Genomic DNA, 23,382 nt, shown 5'->3' on the forward strand with positions numbered 1-23,382 from the left:
GTTGTTTTGCCATCTTGTACCTTTAAAAGTTGCTTCCCCCTCTTACACGAAATGCCTACAAATGTGAACTGAATGTCAACCTCTGATGTGTGAAAGAAAAGTAAAAATAGGGCCTTTTTTAATAACTATCATTTGTTCCATTTACTGGCCTCGCAGTGGTACACCCCCATGCTCAGACATGCCTTTGTTTGACGCCAATTCAGATGTCACCAATGGTTCAATAAACTTCTTGCACTTAACAAAACACCTTTATGGCCTCCAGACTGCAGGCTTATTACAGGTTAATACCTCCCCAGAATGGAATAAGTGCTAAAACAAGATGTAGATCGGTGCTCTAGATCACAAAAATGATAGGGAAAATCTACAGTACTGAAGCAAGGACACAGGAAATGGTCATTGTTATGTCCAGTTTCAAAGACTGATGATCTCATTCTAAGTAGGTCACAGAAATCCTGGTAATAAATCACTGCTGACTGGACCTTCAGCTAATGCTCGCGGCAGTTTGTCCTGAAAGTCTTCACTTATCTTGATCACATTCTAGAGATCACACATTTCCCATTAAATGGATTAATAAGGCCTGTATATTTGTGCAGAGCAGTGAGTAAACCAGATGCTGAGCTTCATTGCATTGGCACATCCAGCACGATTCCACTACAACATATGTATCCTTTCCACAAAACCCCCCCAGCATTTATTTTCCCAAATTTGCCTGGGCGGCTAGAAGCCGTTACAGATCTTCACTTGGGCTTAGGCTAGCTGTAACCTCACTCTGCGCAAGCTGTTTACAGACGTTTTTATCGAGGTGCACCAGGTGTGGATGTGGTTTCCAACTTTGAGACTGTTTACCTCAGCCTCCTTTCTGCATCACATTGTCACAGACTGTATATAAAAGATCAGATAACAATGGTACTTCACTCACAGCAAGCTCAGCCTCTGCATACTAGAATCACACATGCACTGGAGGACGTGGTTCATATACAATCCTGTTAGCAAACCGCATACAAGCTGGTGCAATCAAATATCTGCCTTATCTTGGGGTTGGTTTTTTTTTTTGCTGAAGTAAATTATACTGAATTTTTTTTTTTTTTTTTACCCTTTTTCAAAGCTAATACACAAATGACAGGATGTTGTTGAAGGAAAATGTGAGCTTTCATGAGCTATTATTATTAGCACATGCGCCCCTCTGGTGCTTTGATCTTACTGTAAATGCATGTTTACTTCTTGTGACTCCATAAGGGCTGAACTCAAGCCTGATGTCTGTACTGATAGAGAGGATGAACAATTAAAGTTGGATTTGCTAGCCACAACATCATGGAGCCAGAACTATCAAATGCTTACGAAGGTGACTTGCTACCTAAAACACTAGGCAGAGTTTTCCCAAACCCTCTCGGAAGCAGTGAGGTTTTGCTGCAAAACGGAAGGGTGGTAATGTGAATTGAATAAATGCTCTTTGATACTTAAGAGTTTAAGTTAAAGTGTGTTCAGCTTTTGTTTGCAATCGAACGGTGCTTCCTCCGTTGGTTTTGGAACAGAAAAGAAGAAATAACATCTACAATGCCATCTGCACTGATTATAACAAAAAATGGTGTCACCTCGCTTAACTATCCAGAGCCACGCTGGCTGGCTTTAGTGATAAAAAGAAGTGAATGCTGTTTTTTGGTTAACCCCTAGTAGCTGGGCAGAGGCAATACAGATAAAACAGAGTTATGCTCAATTCTGTTCGTAATTGTGTTCTTTCGTTATTGGAATCAGTCGCGAAGTTCCAATCAGTGACACTTCTGCAAACCCACTGAACCCGTAACACCGAGGGGGCTGAGACTCAAAAGGAAAAAACAACCCGTAACGTTACTGTTAGACCCCAGCTTAAGCTGCAATGCGGTCTGCCAACAATACCCCACCAACCATTTCCTGAGCAAGGATGGGATCATTATTAATTATGCAGATTACGGTAGTATCCAGGGGCTCCAACATGGAGCAGGGTTCAGTTGCCTTTGGCATCGTACCAAAACAGACAGCCTTGGCCCTGAAAAGAGTACGACTTTAAACAGATGGAAACACAAGTGTGTTAAGAAATGAATGCAGGGACTGGGGAAGGAAATGTGTGCAAGAGGAATAAGGGATTGTATAGAAAACTTCATGCACAATTAGAAAATAATTTGAGAGTCATTTTCACTGTTAGGCCTCGCTTTAACACCTCAATGGGCTGATTATCATGGAAACAAATCACACAGTATTTACACACAGCAATCAAGCTCCAAGCCATGGGAGGCAGCTTGCTGAAACCCAATTCCATCTGCTAGATGAGACTAGGTATTGAGGGGGGGCCCACGCCTCGCTGCTTGCCAGCGTTCACATGCTCGTTCGCTATGAGATGGAGAAACCAGTTCCTTCTCCTATCACCAAGCTGGATCTGCGGTGGCTGAGACCCAGATCACAGAGTCTGCCATCAAGCTACAGAGTCTCTACAGCTCCCTTTTGTGGCATGAAAAGCTCAGGGATTAAAAAGCTGCTGAGCGTCGCCCTTGAGATTCTTGCAGTCCGTGGGAAACCAGGAGAGAAGCAAGGCAGGGAGCAAGGAGAGACTAGGGGATTGATGGGAATCAGAGGCAGTCAGGTTGGGGATGCTGAAGGGGGTGGGAAGTTGCTTCCATGGAGCGCCCCATCCCTAGGCTTTGCAGGGGAACAAGAGAGAGGCTGGGCAGGTGAGCCAGTAAATGGCGAGAAAGTGGGTCCTAGTGCAGGTCCTGGCGACTGGGAGGAGGAACTGCAGCCTCACTGAATCAGCTCTTTCTGCCACAGTAGTGTACGTGTAACAGCGCTGCCTATGTCCGAGCGCTACACAAGGCGCCAAGCATTTTATAGCTCAGTACAGAGCTGCTGAATAGGATGGTGCCAACGTAGAGCAGCTGGCATGGTATGAAAGCAGAATTAAAAGCCTGGAAGTCAAAAAATTGCAGAAAATCTGGCATGGAAAAGGGCTTGGTGTTTTCTTTGCAAATGCTTTTGTTAAAATTCTGGAGCTTTGTACAGTGTTGACCATCCTGCAACTTGGCTGAAATCCAGCAAAAAATGTATGTGGAAGCTCTGAGATTTCCTGACAGCCTCAGTGATTATGGAAGAGGTAAGAATGGCCGTAGTTACAGGAGACCTGCATCTGCCAGCACTGTTGAGCGATCGTTTACAGCAGTGTTGTGCCAGCAGCCTATTACTGGTTCATCAGGTGGATTAATTAAGCCCTTCAGCCAGTTAGACAGACTACTAAATTGTAGACTGTCTAGACTGTTTAATGTTCAGCCATGTACCTGAAGTTTATCTTTATTACTATAGCACCACACAATGCTCCTTTGAAGGTGAATCCTGTAAGGTACTGAGTAGTTCTGCTGAGGTCCTGGCTACCTATACAAATTACTAGTAGTTGAGGCATTCAGTACCTCTTAATACCAACTATTCAAGAATCACTGCATTATGGATCAAGGACATGGCTGTCAAATCCACTTTGGGGAGGTTAGGCTGAAGTAAGGCATATAAGGCTGTGTGTGAAGTAGTCCCATCATCACTTGAAGCTAGAAAGCGGTGAGCTGTGGATGGGGACAGGCCTGCTCTGCCCAAAGAGACATTTGACAGATTTGCACCAACCCAACAAATGGGTCTCATGTGAGCAACTCCTCCAATTGACATGGCAAGGGTCACGGGGTCACAGCACCAAGATGGGCTTCTGGAGGTCGTCTTACTCTGACCATGTGTGTCGAGAGGGATTTACACGAGCTAAGCATCTGAACTCCTAAATTCTAGGAGACAGGCTCACGCCTTCACAACATTTTCTGATCATAAGTTCAAAGAGGCAGGAATTTGCTGTATTAAATTTGTGGAACTGCTCAATATGTCAGTGCAGTGGGTAGTGTTGGGGATGGGAGAGTGAGAAAACAAGAATGTCTTGGTTATTATGCACCTAAACAGAAATTCGAATGCCAACCAGACGCATTAAAAAAATATTAATTTCTTAACTGAAACTCGCCCAACTATGTCCAAGAGTTTTAATGTGCCTATGCAAGGGAGCTGTCAGTAATGTATCTGCAATTAAAACCAAAACTGGCAAGGAAATTGCAAAGTTGGCAGAAGAGCTAATCTGAGAACCATGATCACAAGATTAAGACGTGTTTGTGCGCTTGCTAATTACCAGTGTACATCATTAAGAAGGACTTGTACAATAGAAGCTTTTAACTGTGTGAGCTGCATCTATTTATCCATTCAACTAACCATGCTGTCATCCACCTAAGTCCTGCAGTTTGTCTCTGGCAAAAATGGGGGAAACAAGGGAAGGGATCTCCACTCACTCTGGCATGCCAGAGTGGAAGGTATGGTTAAAATGCTGTGCCAGCCCTAACAAGGGGGGATGCCAAGGCAGTTACATGCCTCCACCCCTCTGCCAGCATGCCACATAGGAATCAGGGGACGGGTGACCTTGTCTTGAATTTGGGGTGAGTTTACGCAGGCTGCATGGGTGAAATTAATATCAGTCTGCATTTGGCACTTGATTATTCACAATTTAGCCATTCAACATCTCAGCGTCTGTTGGCTGTAAAGGTACTGTGTCGCTTCCATTAGGCCCGGTAGGTGAAATTCCAGACAGTACGTTGTTGCACATTGAAACTACCACTGAAAAAACCTCATATATTCCCTGTGTAATCTTGAAAATTATCTTTAAAAAAGTGTGGAAGGGAAGAGAACTTTATAGAGGTCACCTCTCAATATGAGCTGATTATAACAGTATAGCCTTATGCTCTTTGGTGGCTGCAATGGGCAGAATGAGAAGCAGCCCTAAACTCAAGGAATCCAGTTAAGGGGACATAGAAAAGCTTAGTGGAACCAGAGCAAAAAAAAGTCTAGAAAACCTAAGGCTATCTTGATCCACCTTAATGAACACAAACAACCTTAGTGAGGAAATGCTAAAGGAACTCAAATCCACAAATATTAGGAAAGAGAAAGTAAAAAAAAACCCAACAAAAAACAACTTGAATGCTCACCAAGCTAATAAAAAAGAACAATGCAAGAAATACAAAATACTCCAGGTAGCTGAAAAAAGTGCAAGTCCTCATCATTTGGAATGATGACTTAAACACGCAGCACCGAAAGACAGAATTGGAGGTGATCGGAGACTTGTATTGAGACTAAAACCTATAAATTAGAAACTGGCTGGAAAACCAGTACTGTAGGAGAAAGAAAGGGTATAATATTCAAAAGCCCTACTAGTATCTTAGTCAACGTGCCTGGGAACAACGAAGAGGACACAGGGAACATGAGAATGAAAAGTTATTTCAGGACAGTTTTGGAGGTGTAACGCGTGGGAAAAGCTTTCTGGAGGTGTTGTTTGTGTAGGAAGCAGTTGTAAGAGCCAGCACTGGAGACAGGTGATGCTCAGAACTAGAAGCCAGAAACAAAAATAGGTCACAGACATTTTTTATGGGACTTACTTATAACTAAGTGGTCAACCTCATCTGAAATGCCTACAACATGAGCAAAGATTGGGCCCCACTTGGGCTGAGGTGACAGAAGCGAATGGAGATACTTCATGCAAAAGCAATGGTTTTATTCAGGCGATCACTGGAGTGGACTGAACTCTGTGAAGAAATCCTGAGCTACCAATGCTGTTACTTGAGTCTCTAAGCTGCCTGGGAAGGGATGCCTCTTTCTCTGAATGACACGCATTCCGCGCAAGTCTCCGGGTAGCGAGATGACAGAACCAGTTCAAGTCAGCGTTGCTGGTGGTCATGGAATGTCATATTTCAGGAAATGGGATCCAACCCATTGCTCTGTGAGTTGGTGTGCAATGGAGTTAATTAGAGCCGTATGAAGCATGATTCAAACTGCTGAGTAGAGCAGAACGTCAAACCTTGGAACAAAGCTGGAAGTATTTATCCCCACCTGCAAGACACATTCTTAAACCAGGACGCTGGGCTCAAGACAAGGCTCACTGGAGGAAACTGAATGGCTTTTGCCAGGGCTGGTCAACCTGCAGACGGAGTGCCACGGGTAGCGCCTGCACATGGTGTGCGACCGAGCAAGAAGGGACCAGGGAACGTGGCCGCAGAAAGGACGGGGAGCAGAAAGTAAATTGGGCAGGGAGTGGAGGGAAGGAAGCACAGTGGCAGGGCAGGTAGGGAACACAGGGAAGGGAGCAGAAAGCAGAGCAGCAGATCAGGCAAGGGGAAGAAATTGAAGTGGCACTTGGGGAGGGCATGAGGCTCATTTGTGGTATGCCTACTAAAAAGGTTGGCCCTCAGTGGCCTATGTTATACAGGAGAGATGAGATAATGTTCCCTTCTGACCTCAAACTCCATGAATTGCTAAAGCCTTTGCCAGTTCCAAGTGAAATACATGGAGATTAAGAGTTTAGAAGAATAACAACCATATTCTTGTTAAAAAGTACTTAAGGCAAAATTCTTCTCTGCCCTGCACACAGGAGTTTCCATGGGGAGCTGTGCACATGTGGGCACCCAAGCCAAGCTCTGCAGAGTGGGACCAAGTGGAGAGTTTGCCTTTAACCAGGAAAGACTTGCACACAGGCACAAATGTTACCTATTTAACCTAATCCACAAACCAGCTGACAAGCTGCTTGCATTTGCTTCCACACTATTAGTTCAAGCCCCAAACTTTTCCTGGCAACACAATATTGCAAAATAAATTACCAGACTTTTCCCTCCCATGGCAGTACTCCCAAACCATCACATCATGCAGCTCACAGTCACCACCCTGTTCTTCCCCGAGGGGAAGGAAGGATTGCAACTACAATGGGGGTTCTTCAAATTAAATGAAGTCTAATTGCCCGTGGAAGAATCTGGTCTCAGACAAACATTACCTGGACACACTGCACAGAGAACCAACCCCTCTGCACTTGGCTGGCTCCCATATCCATCTGGCAACAATGCTCTCTTAAGACTCATGCTGTCATTGATTGCCTGGCAGCACAAATGCCCTACTGTCTTATGCAGGTAGAAAATAATACTATCTGCAGAAGGTAGCAGCTGGACTTGCTGGTGAGCAGCAGAGTTACTGCTTGGGGCTACTCTCACCTCTCCTATGCTGCATGGAGGAAGGACTCTGGTAAAGGCCAAATACACCTCTATGCTCCCCTTTCTGTCAGGTTTGGGACATTTCTGCAGCTTTACTCCGTTCTACGCAGTATCTAGCTGCATGTAAGCAGTAATTAAGGCTGCAGTTGTGCTGGGCACATGGGAAGAAGCAACAGATAAATCTTGTCAACTGAAAATAAGCATGATGTTTTTAGTTAGACATGCTATCATTTGTACTGCATGTTTTCTACTTGTGTTGGGCTTCAAATAATTTCCTGCCCAGTGTCACTAGAATGGGCTTCAGTTTGTCCCTCCAGCTTCTGGAAACAAGTGAGTTCTCTGGGTCCAGAGGAGTAGGCTGCAACACAAGAGGGGGCAAGCATTGAACATACAGCCTTTGTTGGCCCGTGTGTGGCTGTCACCTGAGTGTACATACCTGGCGTCCTCAAACTTAAAAACTAAAACTTTGTCGTGACTGCTGGCTTTAATAGGCTACACATGGACTAGCAAGACTCACATATGCATGCAAATAGCTCCTTCATGTCTTGAAATCTGGCCTATATCCGGTCAACAGAACAGAGACCTTTTAACCCTCTTCTTATAAGCTTTCTTGCCCGCATGCAGCAGTACCATCCCCCTTGAAAGGACTCCATTTGCCTCTGACTTTGCCTCAAGCCAGTAACTGATAGACTGCTGCTAACTACTGCTAACAAATGATTTTTCAGAGATTACAGTTTCAATAATACAGGTGCCAAGATAAACAGACTCCTCGTGCACAGCAAGGAATCTCAGCTACGCATTCAGAGGTTTGGTACACGTGTCCAAAAGCATGTCCTGCCATTCTTGAGGTTTTTCTCATCAGCATGTTACAAGACAGTAAATAAGCAACGACGCTTTGTCTTCGGATTAGGAACATGGATTTTCATAGCATGTGCATGCTATAAAAGGTTTGGGGCTCGCCCAATCCCAGCGGTCCCGATTGAAATTGATCATTTCTGTTGGAAAACCTGTTTGTTTTTAAAGTGAAAGGATACGCTGAACGCCTTGACAGAGGCGTGATGAATTTGCTGAAAGACCGTAAAGGATTACGAAGGGGGGTGGTGTTGTTTCATATGCAGAAATTAAGGCTCTAGGAAGCAAGCAAGTTGTTTTTGCAACCATTCTTTTCCTGACCAGTGTCTTGCACATGGACTTTTTTTAAGTACTATTTTTAACATTGTCAGGGTTTTCCTTACGGCACTGACTAACGACTTCACGAACACTGAACCACAAAACTTCCCAACTCCGTCAATCAAAACTGAGGTACAGAGAAGGTAAAACCTACTCCACAAAGGAAAGCTGGGATTGGGCACCAGGCATGGGACCGCCCCGCTTCTCTTCTGTAGGACTTTGTAACATCCATCGTTTCTCGCATGATTTTCAGAACGTTGCGTTTTAACAGACAGACATCTCCTGGTACTCACGTACCATTAGCTATTTATCTGGCAGGCCACCTGTTTGTTGGCTATACCAATTTAACATTTCTACCTGCTGGCTGCATTTTTCCTCTTTTTTGTGGGGAGAGGGAGGAGCTTTTGACCTCAGCACAACTCCTTTTTTGCAAAATGGCTGTTGACATGGCGCTCTGCTTCCACGCTTTCTGAAGACAAACCTGTTTTGTTGTTTATTCTTTTACTCTGCCGTCGTCTCTTAGCATGGATTTTTATTTACGGCGCTTCCAGTCCCTCCATAGAAGGTAAGATGTTACTTGGGACAGTCTTCACTAATCCCCTAAATATCCCTAGTGAAGTCAAACCCATCCATTGCAGCATGGACAGCTGAGGCTCTAGTTAGCCTGTTTGTTCAAATTCACATCGTTCACCTTCACTGCGTAGGTCTGAAATGCAACGATCAACGGGCTCACTTTATAATAAATAAAATATGTGTGTTTCAAAGGGATATTTTTAATGTTTGCTGTCCTTTCCATTCTCCCTCTGGGAAGCTCTGTGGATAGCCTCTGCCTCCGGGCCTACTCTCTGCACAGCAGGTGGGGGTTTCCACTCCGACGTTTCTTCAATACCAGTTGCTTCTTAGAAAGTCTGGAGACGGTGCTGCTGCCTGCTGCTCTGTGCTAGGCGCCCTCCACGCTGAGGAAGTCTGGTGATTTCATCTGCTTCAAATGCTGGTAGGAACCTGATCTTTACTTTCTGGCTCCAGCCGTATGACAAAACAGAGCCTCTTGAACCGGATCTTGGCTCCATCTTAGACTATTATTTGAGTATCAGACATTTGACCAACACCCCATCAGGTATCCTGTGAGAAACTATTCTTGTTGCTTGATTTAAGCTTCAGTTTCAAGCCTGCATGCAGAGTGATTAGCGAAATCTGTTTGCCATGGAAAAACATGGAAAAAACCATGGAATTTGTGTTTTTACAAAGACTATTTAGAATTGCCGGGGAAAAAAAGACAACTTGCTGAAAATAAAAGGCTGGTTCCCCAATGGTCCTTGTGGCCGCCGCAGAAGCTGTCTGGCACACGGAAGCAGCCACGATGGCAGCTGCCCACTCCGCCCTCCATCGCTGATTGGCTGAGAAGGCTTCCCATTGTGTGGCTCTGCCCCCCCCACCAATCAGCAGTGAGGTGTGGGGGGTTGCATGAATGGCAGCCCTCTCAGCCAATCAGTGGTGAGGGACAAGGCTGCTGCTGGGGCCCTTCAGCCAATTAGCCTTGTGGTTGGGGCTCACTGTGGAAAAAAGCAGATTTTTGTGTGTTTTTATTGGAATTTTTTTTTTAAATCATGGAAAGCTAGGATCCCTGGTGATGAGCAATACATCAAGTTACTCATTCATTTTACTCTTCAGTTGTTTTTAGCGTAGTAGATGAAACAACTGTTATAAGGAGATAAAAATCTTATTTGCAAGGGAAAGAGTTAGGCCTGAATCTTGTATCCACAAAGCCATCTTACATCGTGTGGAATGCACTTAACCCACTCGAGTGTTTGCAATGCTCTCACCTTCTAGTACCTGGTGGGTTAAACAGGAAAATATAAGCTACAACTGATAGTTAATAGAGTAGGCCAGAGTGTTTTGAACCAGAAAGTCAAGAGCTCAGCTCCATCCATGCAGCAGATCTGGAGTTTAGCCAAGACCTGCTGTGTTGTTTCACATACGTGGTGTCAGATCCTCACAAAAAAACAGGAACTCGGTTTTTTTTAATTTGTTGCACAGGGCCTAGCAAAAGGGGGCCCGATTCTTCCTGGGGGCTTTTAAGCACTACAATAATATTAAAAGTAGGAATCTTCAAATGTATTATAGTCCTGTTGTCCCAAACAGGTTTAAAACACGTTCTGAGTTTATACAACAATTTTAGTTAACCAGCATTCAGGTAACTGCAACGTGGCGCTAGCGGCTATTTTCTATTTGGAATGGAAGTGAGATTCTTTATACATCACCTCTTTTATTCAAGGGTGCTAGCAATTTCCAAGATTCAAGCCAAGCATCAGTATAATATTTCATTTTCTTTAGCAGGTTCAGCTTCTAGTCGAACACCACAAGTTTCTCTGTACTCGTCCAGTGAAATGGAAGAACATCTAAACACGCTTATATTGGCAAATATGACCTTTATTTCTGCCATGAACTTAAAGAAAGCAACACCAACAAAAATATTAAGCACAATATGGCCAAAAACTCTTATTTTTTTAGCTTATTTATATAAGCATATTTATGGCTTTATTCACAGTATTTCTTTCAGAATTGGGGCCTGGATTTCTTACCCCTGAGTTAGAAGTATACTGTTAAAATATTACTGATTGTGTTCACAAGTGAACACATGCACTCTGTGGCTTGTATAATTAAAACAAAAAAAATCTTCTGACTTTTTCATCCGGGTTTTTTCCCCTTCTTTTATGGGCCTATATTAGCAACAGCTAACACATTTCTATGATATTATTTGATTCTTCAAAGTTACTAACGGCCTGCAAGATGTCAGCAGCTTGATTTAAAGAGTTGCAATCAGAAAGGAACTCTGGAGCTGGACACTGGACAAGATTTGCCCTTTAAATTAAAGCACAATTTGGAGACTAAATGATTCACTGTGGGAGTTTTGTTCAAAGTTTTATTTCCTAAACACTTTGTGCACCACACCGTCAGATCCACAGCTACATCTGATCTGAATGAAACTTCAGCCTTAATGATTTTCATGCCAGGTATGTAAGAAGCAATGTAATTTGCTTGAACATCCGATTATTTCATTTGATATCCGGAAGATTTTAACCAATCCTATAAGCCAGCTTACGTTAGGGCAACAAACTGTTTCCAGTTCCAGAGCAGCCATCCACTTAAAACTAGGAGTGGGCTCAAGCTGCAAAATTCGGACACCCCAGTATTTGAAGGCACGCTCCAGTATTCTAAGCTCTATTTAGCAAAAGCAAAATGCAATTACAGATCAGGACCTACGTTCCCAGCAAGGCTGAAGACAGTTCTTTACAACAGTAATGCCTTAGAACAGAACCTGCAGGGAAAATCCTTCCATAGACCTCCAACAAGTTGTACCAGCTGCAAATCCGCCCTCAAAACATCAGAAACCAACCTCTAATTGAAAATAAGGCTATGAAGGTATTTTCCTTGTGGACAAGTATTCTACAGCTACCAACTGGTGACTTCCTGGCTTAGTCTTCTAAGTATTGGACTAGGTGATCTGATTAGGAATCCTGTGTTATCTAGAGCTCCTGGTCTAAACTTTGACAGCTACCCTTCAAAATATAAGGGATGGACTTGCCTTGTTTCTATGACAAATTGGCCCCAGGCATTTAATGTAAAAGAAAAAAAAAAAGAGAATAGGCTAATTCTATTGGTCATGCCCGTGAGAAGAACACCCCGTACTGGGGAAGAAAGAAAGAGAATATTTCAGACAAATAGGTCAGGGGGAACATAACTGATGTTTTCAAACCGTGAGGCTGTCAAGCTGACAACAGGGAAAGAGTTTCTGTGAAAAACCAAATCTCCAGACTTATCCATTTTCCCCATAAAATTCAAGTCAGAGGTGTGGGGATAAGATCAGAAAGAAACGCCAATGGATGGAAGACTATTTATGGGACCATAATGTGGAAAATTCCATAAAGGACAAATGTTGCTAAGAATATTCAAAAGTCAAAGCTCTCTGTGGGTGTGCATTCATGTAGATGTCAACACAACCATTTCATGATCACCGAAATTGCTACTAGCCTGCATCCTCTGTGAATGGCTATTTTTAGGACCGGCCTTTCATGTGGTATAATGATGTGGATTTTACAAGAGCATTTATAATGTGTTTCTTATGTTGTACAGCCCTGGTGAAACTGCCTCGTATGAGAGAAAGTTTAACAAAAAGGTTCTTCCGCCCTTAGTTTCTTAGGCTATATTACTGTTTCTGCTTTGGATTTGGGGTGAATATGCATGTGTTGGTTTTTGTCACAAATGGGTTGTACCAGTATATTAAATCAGCACTCCATCCACCATGATGTAAGCACAGAAAATGTTCCCGAGACCTTCCAAACCTGCTTGCCATGTCAGATGGTCTAGTTTCAAAATCCACAGTGTCACCTAGTATAATCTATGGCCTAAACTGTACTTCAAAGGTCAGATTTTCATCTCAGTTTATTGGGGCCACTAGCTTGTGTCATGTACCTGAGAGAAGAATTTGACTCACTTGTAACAGCAAAGTCATATGAGCTCCCCAAACAAGTTAGATATAGAAGATTTTAATCAGAAAGAGATCCTTTTTTTGCTTTCATTCAATTTAAAATGACATATAAACATGCGCTGGTGATTTCTGGGAAACGGCATGTCGTGAAAACCAAATCCGTAGCTTTTCAAACTACAGAAAACGAAGAAGAAAATGTCACATAGGAGGTCTTATTTCCTAAACACTAAAACATCGGCTCCATTCCTGCTTTTTGGTGGTCAGGATCTGGGGTCTGCCGTTTCAACTCATTCAGAGACCACTGCATGCAGAGCATCAAGGGTGCTCAGGCTTCGCCTTTCTGATCCTAGCCTCTCATATTTTCCTTCTGCGTTTGTCACATCCCAGAAGAATCTCTGTTTACGCTAACTCTACCATGCCAAAGAGCAAACCACAGCAGAAAACAAATTCAGCATATAGCACAGGGTTTGAATCACTGAAAAAAAAAATTACCAATTTGGTCAGTCTGTGATTACTGTGTAGCTCTGTTACACAAATGTGTATTTTATGTATACAGTTCCAAAGGCTCAAAGTAACAAAAGGGATACTGTTGAGATGTTTTGCCTATCATTTAGTCAGACTTAAAGCTGTTATAAACTGGATGGGGAAAGTACTCTAGATTCTAAGTATTTAGGTTGGGTTTGTTTTTAAAACTAGCTCGTCACTGTTGAGTTCTTTGGTTTTAAGATGACACTCATTTTGGGACCCTGCGACACACCAGATTTTTTGGTGCAATTGAGCAGTCTCTAGCTCATGTCCAGTGAACGGGGATGCAAAGGTAGCTTCAAGGATTTTAGCAGCCCTTCAATCCCGAACTTCTGGCCAGCGTGACAGCCTGGGTACACATGAGCCCAACAAACAATTTTGCCACAATGTAGACATCGTTACCCAGCCCCTATTTCTTTATCGCTAAAAGACTGAAAGACACAGAAGGAGAAAAAACCAGGACCAGTCAAAATATTCTTTAGTGACTCCACCACAATCTCACGCTACAGGAATGATACTGCATCTGGACTACTGAATACAAGCCGAGTCCTTTACCCGACAACAACATTGGGGAAGAAGTCTTAATCATATAGAGAATATTTTAATGGTCACCAATGCCTCAGAAATGAATCATTATTCGCTATAATGTGGAATCATTATACTATCCATATGTTATACCTGGACCATTTACTAAGGGTACAACACACATCATATTGATATTTTTTGAAAAATATTATGTATTAGGATATTTGGTAATGTTAGGGATGGAAATAAACATTAACTTGATGCATCTGGAAAGAAGCAGACTGGCTTCCTAACTACAAGAAAAAGGGCTTCTCATTTCTGGATGGTCAGCTGCTCCCTCCAATTGGACTTCCATCTACATGTTAACTGAGCACTGGATTCTGCAGCCTTTAGTCATGTCAAATAATACCTCACGCTCAGTGGTCCCACTGATTTCCATGAAGCCCCTCTATGGGAGCAGTGGTGTGGCAGAACATGGTCCTTTGAGAATAATTATCTAAATGCAAAATGAGAAAAGACAGAGGGTCCTGGGGTCATGCTAAGGTACATGGTATGGAGAGATCAGTGAAGGACAAGAGCTCCCTGGCCACTTGGGATCAGAAGTGTCTGAGCAAAAGCCACCTTTGGAAGTTTATGACTTGAACGTACACGATGCAAGAACGATTCCTTTAAACAAATGAAGTAAGTGGATTTAGTGCTCACGTGTGCTGAACTGAACTAGAGAAGAAATGAAGCCGCCCATTTATGTATAGGACAATTTGGGCACAGATAGTGTGCCTCAGCAGGATGAGAGGACATGTCATCGTTCATGTCATTACAGACTTGCCCCATTTGCCGAGTCTGCTGCACCGACTGCAATAGCAGGTTTGTAATGCTGATGCTGGTGAACCAGGAGCTGGTCGAAGACTGCTGGCTCCTGCCAGGCCAAGGGAAAAGCTATCAGATGCTAATGGACTTTAGGTGTTTACTGATTCAGCTAGATGCAAACTAGTAACAAGGAAGCGGACAACTCTGTATCCTGTTATTGGTTCTCTGAGTCATCCAGTCCTCCTCCTCAACCTTCCAGGTCCACAAGATTAATGAGCAAAAGTCACGTTTTAGCTTTTTCCTTGAAGAGATATTTGAAAGGATAGTGCATGAAAGAGCCCATGTAGGGATATTCATGAGATCTCACTTTGGGAGCAACACAGGATTGTGTGTAGGCTGCAGACATTCCCCTAGTGTGGTGTTTCCCCTAGGACAATAAGTGGCATGTATGCATTTCACTCCACTTGTGCCCTCCACCCACTATTGGCAAATTACAAGGCAATGATGTAAAGCATGCTTTGAAAGAAGCTGGCTAGCTCTTCCCAGCACCAAAATGAAAGAAGTAAGCTGCAATGGGAGAGGCATAAAAAGGTGCAGACTAGGGATGAGGGTCAAATGATCCTGCTTAGACTGACTCAGTAGAAGGCAGCATTTCTTGAAGGTGGGGAACAAGAGAGATGCTACAGTCCTGGTTTTGGCAGTACACTGTATAAGGGATCGTTATAGCACAATCTTTTGTGGAAGACCAACACAGTAGCTGAAGTAGTTCACTCAAACCTACTCTGCCCAAGAAATGTCATTCATCTCCCTATAAAAACAACTCACGTCATTCACTTAAAATATATCCCACACTGATAAAGAAAAAGCATATTGGGCTATGCATTTCCTTTGCTCCTAAAGCCACAAAGTGAATCTCTGAGGGAAAGGAATGCCGAGCTGTGCTAAGGAAATTAAATGTGTTGTTCCTGAACTACCACCAGCTTAACTGCAGCCAACTACAACTGAAGAGGTAGATACACAAGTGATAGATACTCCCTTAAGGCAGTCTGTTACATCTCAGCGCATTACAGTAATCTACCATCCTGATACGTATATCTAAGTGTACAGTAAGGATCAGATTTTAATCTCAGGCATGCTGTGCACAGAACCCACACCTTGACAATCTGCTACACCAGCAGATTTTCTAAGATACACAGCAATGCAATCTGCTCATAGATCTGCGATTCAAATCTAGCTCTTTACCTTTACGCTATGAAAGCAATTAACGCAGTCAGTCATACACACTTACTAATGTGTCTGCATGTTTAGTCACAAAAAAAATGTGTGTGGTTACATGAACAGGTAAAAGTGAGCAGCATCTATCAGCAACTCCGAACTTACATGTTTGTCAGAGTTTCCATGTGAACATAGGAGCTTAATAGTGTCTATAAACTGGCTGTAAAAAAATTACTGCAGCCTGAGATGCGACGTGTGAAGTCCTGAGCTTGCAGCAGTATTGCTTTACAGTCATTCTTTCATTTAAATCTCTCTCTAGCTCTGTTCAAATTATGAATATTAGACTGAAGAAATATATGCCATCCTCTCAGATACATTGTGTGCCTGATTAACTAGAAAATCACTTTGTTCTTCGAACTGAAAATTTCCAGGACATTAATCATTAACATAGATGAGCCTTGTGAGCTGTGGGTTATGTTTTGTTTTGATTTTCTGACAGTCTCAACAGCTGATTTGGTAACATTTTAGAAAACAACAACCAGGAACTTTTATAAGCATTGGCTTCACCATACGTCAGAGTTAACATCACAGCGATAAACGGTGCTCAGTATTAACACAAGAAGTCATAGGTCGTTTGTGAATGGATGCTTAAGGGAGTATAAGGATATGCATTCTTTGAATGATGAAAACATGGTCTGGGAACATGGACCTATATAAAAACTTTGGTTTGCTTCCATTTGAGATTGTTCCCTGCTTTTTAATTCAAAAGAATTTTAAACATAAGTTTGTATCAGACCCACGCAAGTTCATATCATGCCACCACTGTCATTGCTTTCAATGGCAAGCTCTGCTTTGAAATAATAGAGTGAAAGGAAAGAAGAACTTTCTTCAGGATATAACCAGACTGAGTCAAACATGAAATAAATCAACTTGGAAGACCCATTTCTTGGTACGCTCATCTATCTAGCATCGTGCTTGAACATAAAGAACTAGCTTAGCCTTCATGCTGGCTCAAGGAAGGTGAAGAGCTGGAGGAAGGGAGTATGGTTTAGTCAGGGGAGAGGAAATGAATCGTCTGCCTTCCTCTGCTGACTAGGGATTTCTTCAGATGACTCTGGCAGGGCTCAGTTGTTGGCAGCTCTGGGAGCAAAGTACTATCCAGCTAGTGCCCAGCAGTGCAGGACCCACTGTCTAGAGAAACTACCTGGGATCACACTGGATACATCAATGGCACACAGCAGCAGGCACCGCTGGTAAAGCACAGAGATCCTGTTCTTTTGCAGCTGCTTATCTAAGCCCATCCAAGGCTTGACATGGCTGAGCACAGAAAGAGAGAGACTGGGACATGCAGATTGTGACAAATCCTGAAAAAGCACAAGCTAAAGGAATTCTGGCACTGGTTTTGCCAGGACCAGAGGAAACAATCCTAAAGCCCCAATTTCATGATGCACTGTTTTCTGTGGGACACGGCTTGCTCTTAACATAATTCACCTTAGACCATGGCAGTAGGTGTACCAATGGGCATGCGAGCCAACAAAATCCCAAGCTTCAAATATATTTGGGTTGCTCCCTGAAGTCCCAGGTACCACATCAAACTGCTGGGCACTGCCTAAGATGGCGATGATCCCCTGTTCACATACTAGAGCTAGGGACCATGTCTTAGTTAATATTTCAACACAGTGTTTGAAGGAAACTGGACAGGATCAAGACTAGACATCTATGTTGGAGGAAAGGCAGTGAAATAGTTTGGCTCGGTCTTCGCCTAGAATAGAGGAGGCATAAAACTGACTGGTTGCTCTAAGACACATCTGGATTTCTCTCAGGTAAAATAGGCTGCAGATGGTAATTCTGGCAAAGATCCTTCGAGTGATGTGTTTGATTTAGGATAGGCAAACTTTTTTTAATACTGAGCAAATGCTAAAGTTTTGTAAAGAAGCAACTGAACTACCCCGCCCTGTGCTCTACATGCTACACTGCTAATAGCAGAGAAAGATTCTCCTTTGACACAAACTAATTCGGATATTAACACAAGACTTTGGGAACTGGGATCCTTGACTTATGCCTATTGTGACCATCCCTAAATCTGCCTCCAATCAAGGGACAACCATGCTCAGTGAGTCCAGCAGACTGTGGGGAATCAGAGTTTTAACATGTACAAGATCTGCACAGTGACCCCTCATTTTGGTATCTCAAAAGGACCAAGTGTGAGCAAGACTCTTTAGCATCACAGACTTTTATTGGAAAGACTGAATTCTGCCCCCACTCACCCAGCAGGCCCACTGTATTGAACTGAGCTGCATGGAAAGAGAGAACAAAATTTACAAATCAAAAATCAATATCGATATTCGGTCATTGACTTAAGGGGGGCAATTTGGGACTGTACAACTTAAAGGAATGAGCTGTGTTGTCCTGTATCTCAGTAGTTCTCAACCTTGTTATATTTGAGAAACCCCTCATTAGGCTCAAGGCACTCAGCTCTTAGTTTTCACTAATTTTTTGACTATGGAAAAAAATAAAAGAGCAATTCTTCTGTTGCAAAGAACTCAGAAGGACCATAATGGGTCATAATGCTTGTAACACAGTGGATTCCTATTTGAAATCTTTGGGTTTCTCTTGTGAATCACATTCGTACCCCCAACAGTGCTAACACTGTGCCCTGTGACACTGGGTTCATCCCGATACACAATGGGGAAAAGGTTGTGAAGCTTTACAGGATAGGAAAACCACTCCTAATCTAGCTGTCCAGTGCAGGCAGCACATTTGTGTCCCAGGAGCCTTGCTGAGAATCGCTGCTGTACACAATATGCCCGTTAATAAAAATAAAGAGCATATAAGAGCTTCTTAAAACTTTTAACTACCACATGCTACAAGATGTAACAACGTTCGGAAAACTCCCTCAGGTCTAAAGTCAATTATACCACCTGTGCAAGAAAAATATTTTTTTTATCTGATCAAAGTTTTAACATGTTTTACATCTAATGTTTGTAACCTAAGAGCCAGACATTCCTACCAAGAAAGAACCTTCATTTGGTTTGAAGTCATTTGTACTGTTTAAAAAAAGGATATCATTTTTTGATTTGGTATTTCATGTCGAAAAACAGCTCCTGAATATGTTAACGTTCACCGCAAGTTCCATGAAAATATTTAAGCGGTAAATCCCACACATCCTTTTCTGGGAAAACTGGAGCTTTTCCAGAGTACAGAGTGTAGAATTAAGTGGTACATGCTTGGACCACCAACAATGCAGAGCTAGGTGAGAAATCGCTCCCCTATCCTGCTAAATTTTTCAAGACTTCAATTATTTTCCCCTTTTGAATGGAAGTTTAATGTAGGTATTTAACTGGCAAATCCTAGACGTGTTATGGGACAAGTTAGAGCATTGCAGCAGTAGAGCGCTCAGTTAGGCTCCTGATACGCAAGTGTCCCACCTGCACTGGACAGCTAGATGAGGAATGGCTGTCCTGTCCTGTAAAGCTTCTCAACACTTTCCCCATTCTGTATCAGGTTGAACCCAATGCCCTTCAAGGTGTTTTGGGAACAATGAGAGACACAGAAAGGCCCATCTGAGAATAACCCACTGGTCCTCAACCCTTTCTGGACTTGAGGCATCTCTCTTTGGAGCTGAAGCACTCTTCCATAACATGCGTGAATTGAGGGCCACCCGATTTCAAAAGCTGATTTCTATATTGCAGTGCTTACCTCCTTGCAGAGGACCAGGCACTGGGGGTAGAAGACTGGCCAGGCTGGGAAGAGCCAGAGGCTCTGCTCACCTGCGCTGCTTATCTCCTCATCCTTTGCTAATCTCACTATTTACAGCACCCTTCAAAGGATCTGGCGGCACCCCACCGTGCCACAGCCCCCTGCTTGAGAACCAGGAGGTGAGGGCATTTCCCTGATATGTGAGAGACCTTAGTAATGCCAAGTCTTTCAGGTCAGGGCAGTTACTCCTGGGTCTCCTGTCTCAAGTGAGCTCCCTAATCCCCATATTCCTGGTGTTTTGGAGGTGGGACTCTCTCTCTAGCCCTTTTACCTGTCTGGTTTTGAAACCATTTTGTGCAGAAATTCCCAGCCCACTGTAGCGTGATGCAAGTGCTACTCTAGGACACTTCATGGCCCAGTGCAAAGGAGGCACAAGCAATCATCAACATGATAGACCATAAATGCATGAAAAACATCTTTGCAGTTTATCGTAAGTACGGCCCCGAGTGTCAAACAGCATGTTGTATGCTAAAATGTGGCTCTTAACCACCGTCTTACTGTAAAGGGAGAGCAAAACTAATCAACTAGAACTGCTGAGCTCGAGCACCAAACCGTTTTAATTCAAGAGTGACATCGGGTAGAGGAGGTAAAAGACATGACCGGATTTATGACAAAATGCATATTGGCAGATATACCTTAGGACTCTAAGTATAATTCTACTGTTACACTTAGGGTCTTAAAAATACTCCTTTAAACATCCTTGCTATATTACTTCAGCTACCAGGTAACAATCAAACCCTTAGGAAACGATGTGATATCTGGGGCTAGTAAGACAATAACACGAAAACGTCACTGCAATAATACTTGGTGACACACCTACAGAAGCAGTGGCATTTGGAACCAACTACAGCCTTAATTCACAGCACCACGTCTAGGTAAACGAGGAGTCCTCAAACAAACTGTGGTTTTATAATCCATGACAGGGTGGCGATTCAACTTTCAGGCTTCACTCAGAATGCCCTTGATCTTTCAGGGAGCTTCATTATTACTGAGATCTATTTTCCAACGGTTTAATGGAATACGCCCTTTGACAGCTTCAGAAAACACTGCTTAGGGGTTTTTTTTGAAACTATAAAATTAATGCCAGCCATTCTCAAATGTTTACAGGAAACTCTGGTTAGCTAGAATGAGCTCTTCACTACCAGTACATGCATGACCATGAAGCATCATCCCATTTGTTCACACGTTAGAAATAGGAAAAAATAATCCAAACTCTAACCTGCTAGAACTTTAATTAAATATAATATTTTTGGTGGATACATATCCCAAATCTACAGTTATAATACTGCTCCTGCAATTACTGGGCATATAAACTAAATCAAGTTTCACTTCTTACAAAACATGCACTATATGTACACAATCACAAATGAAAGAAGTAATGTACTTAAGAAAACGACATTTGTATAATCAGTCAATACCAAGCATAGACTAAAATGCCCAGGGAAAAAGGGGTACTTGTAGGTATTATAGCTGGAATAGTTGTACACATTGTACTTTTCTATCAGGTAGCAATCAAACCCTTAGGAAACGGTACCCTTATTGTACTTTTCAACCTCAGAGAATGAAAGGAAAGACTAGCAACTTTTATTTGATTTATGGAAGAAAACCTCCAATATCCTTAAACAGGTAGCAGATTTTTATTTAGAAAAATTATATTGGCTTCTTGAGTGACAGAGCCTAAAGCGCTACATAATCTCTGTGGGCCTCAACAGAAGTCCATTAACATCAATGGAACAATTTCTACTGATTTTAACAGACTTTGAACATGCCTACTCGACGTGTCACTTTTCACACTTCTGATTTCTGTACTATATTATCCTGTTGCTCTACTTGTGAACTTGACCTTTTTTACATTAGCCACAGTAAGTGGCTATCAGAGTTTGTTAACCAATACAGTCAAAATTTCCCAGGATTTAAGATTAAAAGAAATATTAACAAAATTCTGCAGCACTTCAATGGCTTTGTGTCAACACAAGTAACAACTCATCTAAGCTCTCTACCAGGCCATCGTAAAAAAAAGTTATATCATATATATATAGTTGCATAGCATTACGTTAGAGAAACGAGAGGATTAATAGGAACTTGAAGCAACAAAAACGTGGGTAAAATGTAATAAAAGGAATGCATATTTGTATTAAAAATACTTTGCATTTGCTCCTTTGCAAATGTATCATTTCTTCCTGTAACATGAAGGAGATTATAGAAAGGCAGGCGAGATCCCCCGCTGGTGGAAACTGATTTCAGTGGAATTCGGACAATTTACACCAGCCAAAGGTCTGCTCTGGGGAGCGCAACGAGGAAGGGCTGCATTATGGAGATGGCAGATTGAAGGAATAGCACCATAATCACCTTAGAAGCTACCTGCTTTAACGGTCTGATGCTGAAATCTCTTGAATTTTAACTCAAAGACTGTTTCACAGCACCCCGCAATCACAGACCTGTACCCAGCACCAGTTTCTTACTCCTACTTTTCTAATACAGCACTGACTGAAATTGCCATATTTGGTACTTGTTGTACCTCAGTTGATCTTCAGGCTTTTATGATGATCAAACTATATTCTTCCAAATCTTATCTTTGAGACAAAAATTAAGATAAAATAGGATGAACTATATTCTGTTCTGTTCATTTACACAGCTCGAAATCCAGAATAGTGGTTGAAATGGTTTAAATTATACTCAAGATTTACAGTGGTGTGAATATGAGTGTAATGCCCTACTGTAATTTCTGTATAAAAGGAAAGATTTTACCAGAAACCCTTGGAGTGCTGCACTGTATTTAGGAACCCATGTGGCAAAACTCACTAAACAGTAACAAACTGTGTCTAGTTACTAGAACATATTTGACTTTTTTTTTTTTTAGCAATAAGAAATAAACTTCTGCAGATTAAAAAACATTCAAATATCACCTCCATCAACATTAGATCATTTAATGAAGGACAAATTGCAATTATTGTAAAAACAGACAAGGTGCCCATGTGTGCAGAGCTCATCCATCAGCAAGCACTTTCATTATGGAGGCCAAAGCACAAGCCATTTTAAAAGCGGGGTCCGTGGATATAAGATTAAACTGATGGATACAAGATTAATCCCCAAAGTCTCCCACATCACTTGTCTGCAATACCTGTGCATAGCTAAATGAAGGAGCATCCATAAAAAAAAAAAACAGTAAAAAACCAAAAAGCAAAGATTAAATTGGACGACAGAGATTGGAGAAGAAACTGCACTGGTGAACCCCAAAAGATCCCAGTGTTTTGCTGCTGACCCTTATCTACCATTCCTGGTTGTCCACCCTCAGTTTCAGCAGGGCACAATTCTGGACGTTTGAAAATAATGCTGCACGCTAGTCGGAAAAAGTGTTAACACACGACGACATGGCAACTGCGACACACTTCAACAGCCAGAGGATAGAAAACTGCTTAAATAATCAGACGAGGAACTCACCAAAGGTGACATAGATCCATTTGGCAGGTACGGGTCTGGGAGCATTAGAAAAGGGTAGCTAGAATAAGCAGATCCTTTGTACATCCCTGTGTCCTGATGCTTGATACCTGTTAAAATTAAATGTCATGAGTATTCAGGTGACAACACACGACTCCTCTGCCTTGGAGGTGCAGTGTATGCCGGGTGGGCGAGGGGCACTATTCCCAATCATCATTTGCCTACACCCCTGCTAACGGCCTGGCCCACCCCACCTTTGGCTCCAAGTTGGCAGCAGTGACGACGCCGGACGTGCGAGTCCTGCCTCGCTATGGAAGCCTTCACGCTTGTGCCGCTCGCTCACGGCGGTCGGTCACGCTGCATCTGCCAGGGGCCACCTTCCCA

General features: G+C 42.6%; 1 protein-coding gene across 10 annotated transcripts in view; it reads right to left on the reverse strand.

The window, feature by feature from the left end:
- The window catches only part of TCF7 (transcription factor 7 (T-cell specific, HMG-box)), a 113,650-nt gene extending 90,487 nt beyond the window's left edge, over positions 1 to 23,163 (reverse strand). For 2 of the 10 annotated variants that reach the window (XM_019506292.1, XM_019506297.1), the window contains exon 1: positions 23,002 to 23,159. In XM_019506292.1, coding sequence (XP_019361837.1) covers positions 23,002 to 23,085 — 84 coding nt within the window. In that variant the 5' untranslated portion in view covers positions 23,086 to 23,159. Of the gene's footprint in view, positions 1 to 23,001 lie in introns of all 10 variants that reach the window. The other 8 variants (XM_019506294.1, XM_019506300.1, XM_019506293.1 and 5 more) reach the window with 7 other exon arrangements.
- Positions 23,164 to 23,382: the final 219 nt, after the last annotated feature.

Source organism: Gavialis gangeticus, unplaced genomic scaffold, assembly GCF_001723915.1.
Source record: "Gavialis gangeticus isolate Ggan-Ray unplaced genomic scaffold, GavGan_comp1, whole genome shotgun sequence".
NCBI classification, from domain to species: domain Eukaryota; kingdom Metazoa; phylum Chordata; order Crocodylia; family Gavialidae; genus Gavialis; species Gavialis gangeticus.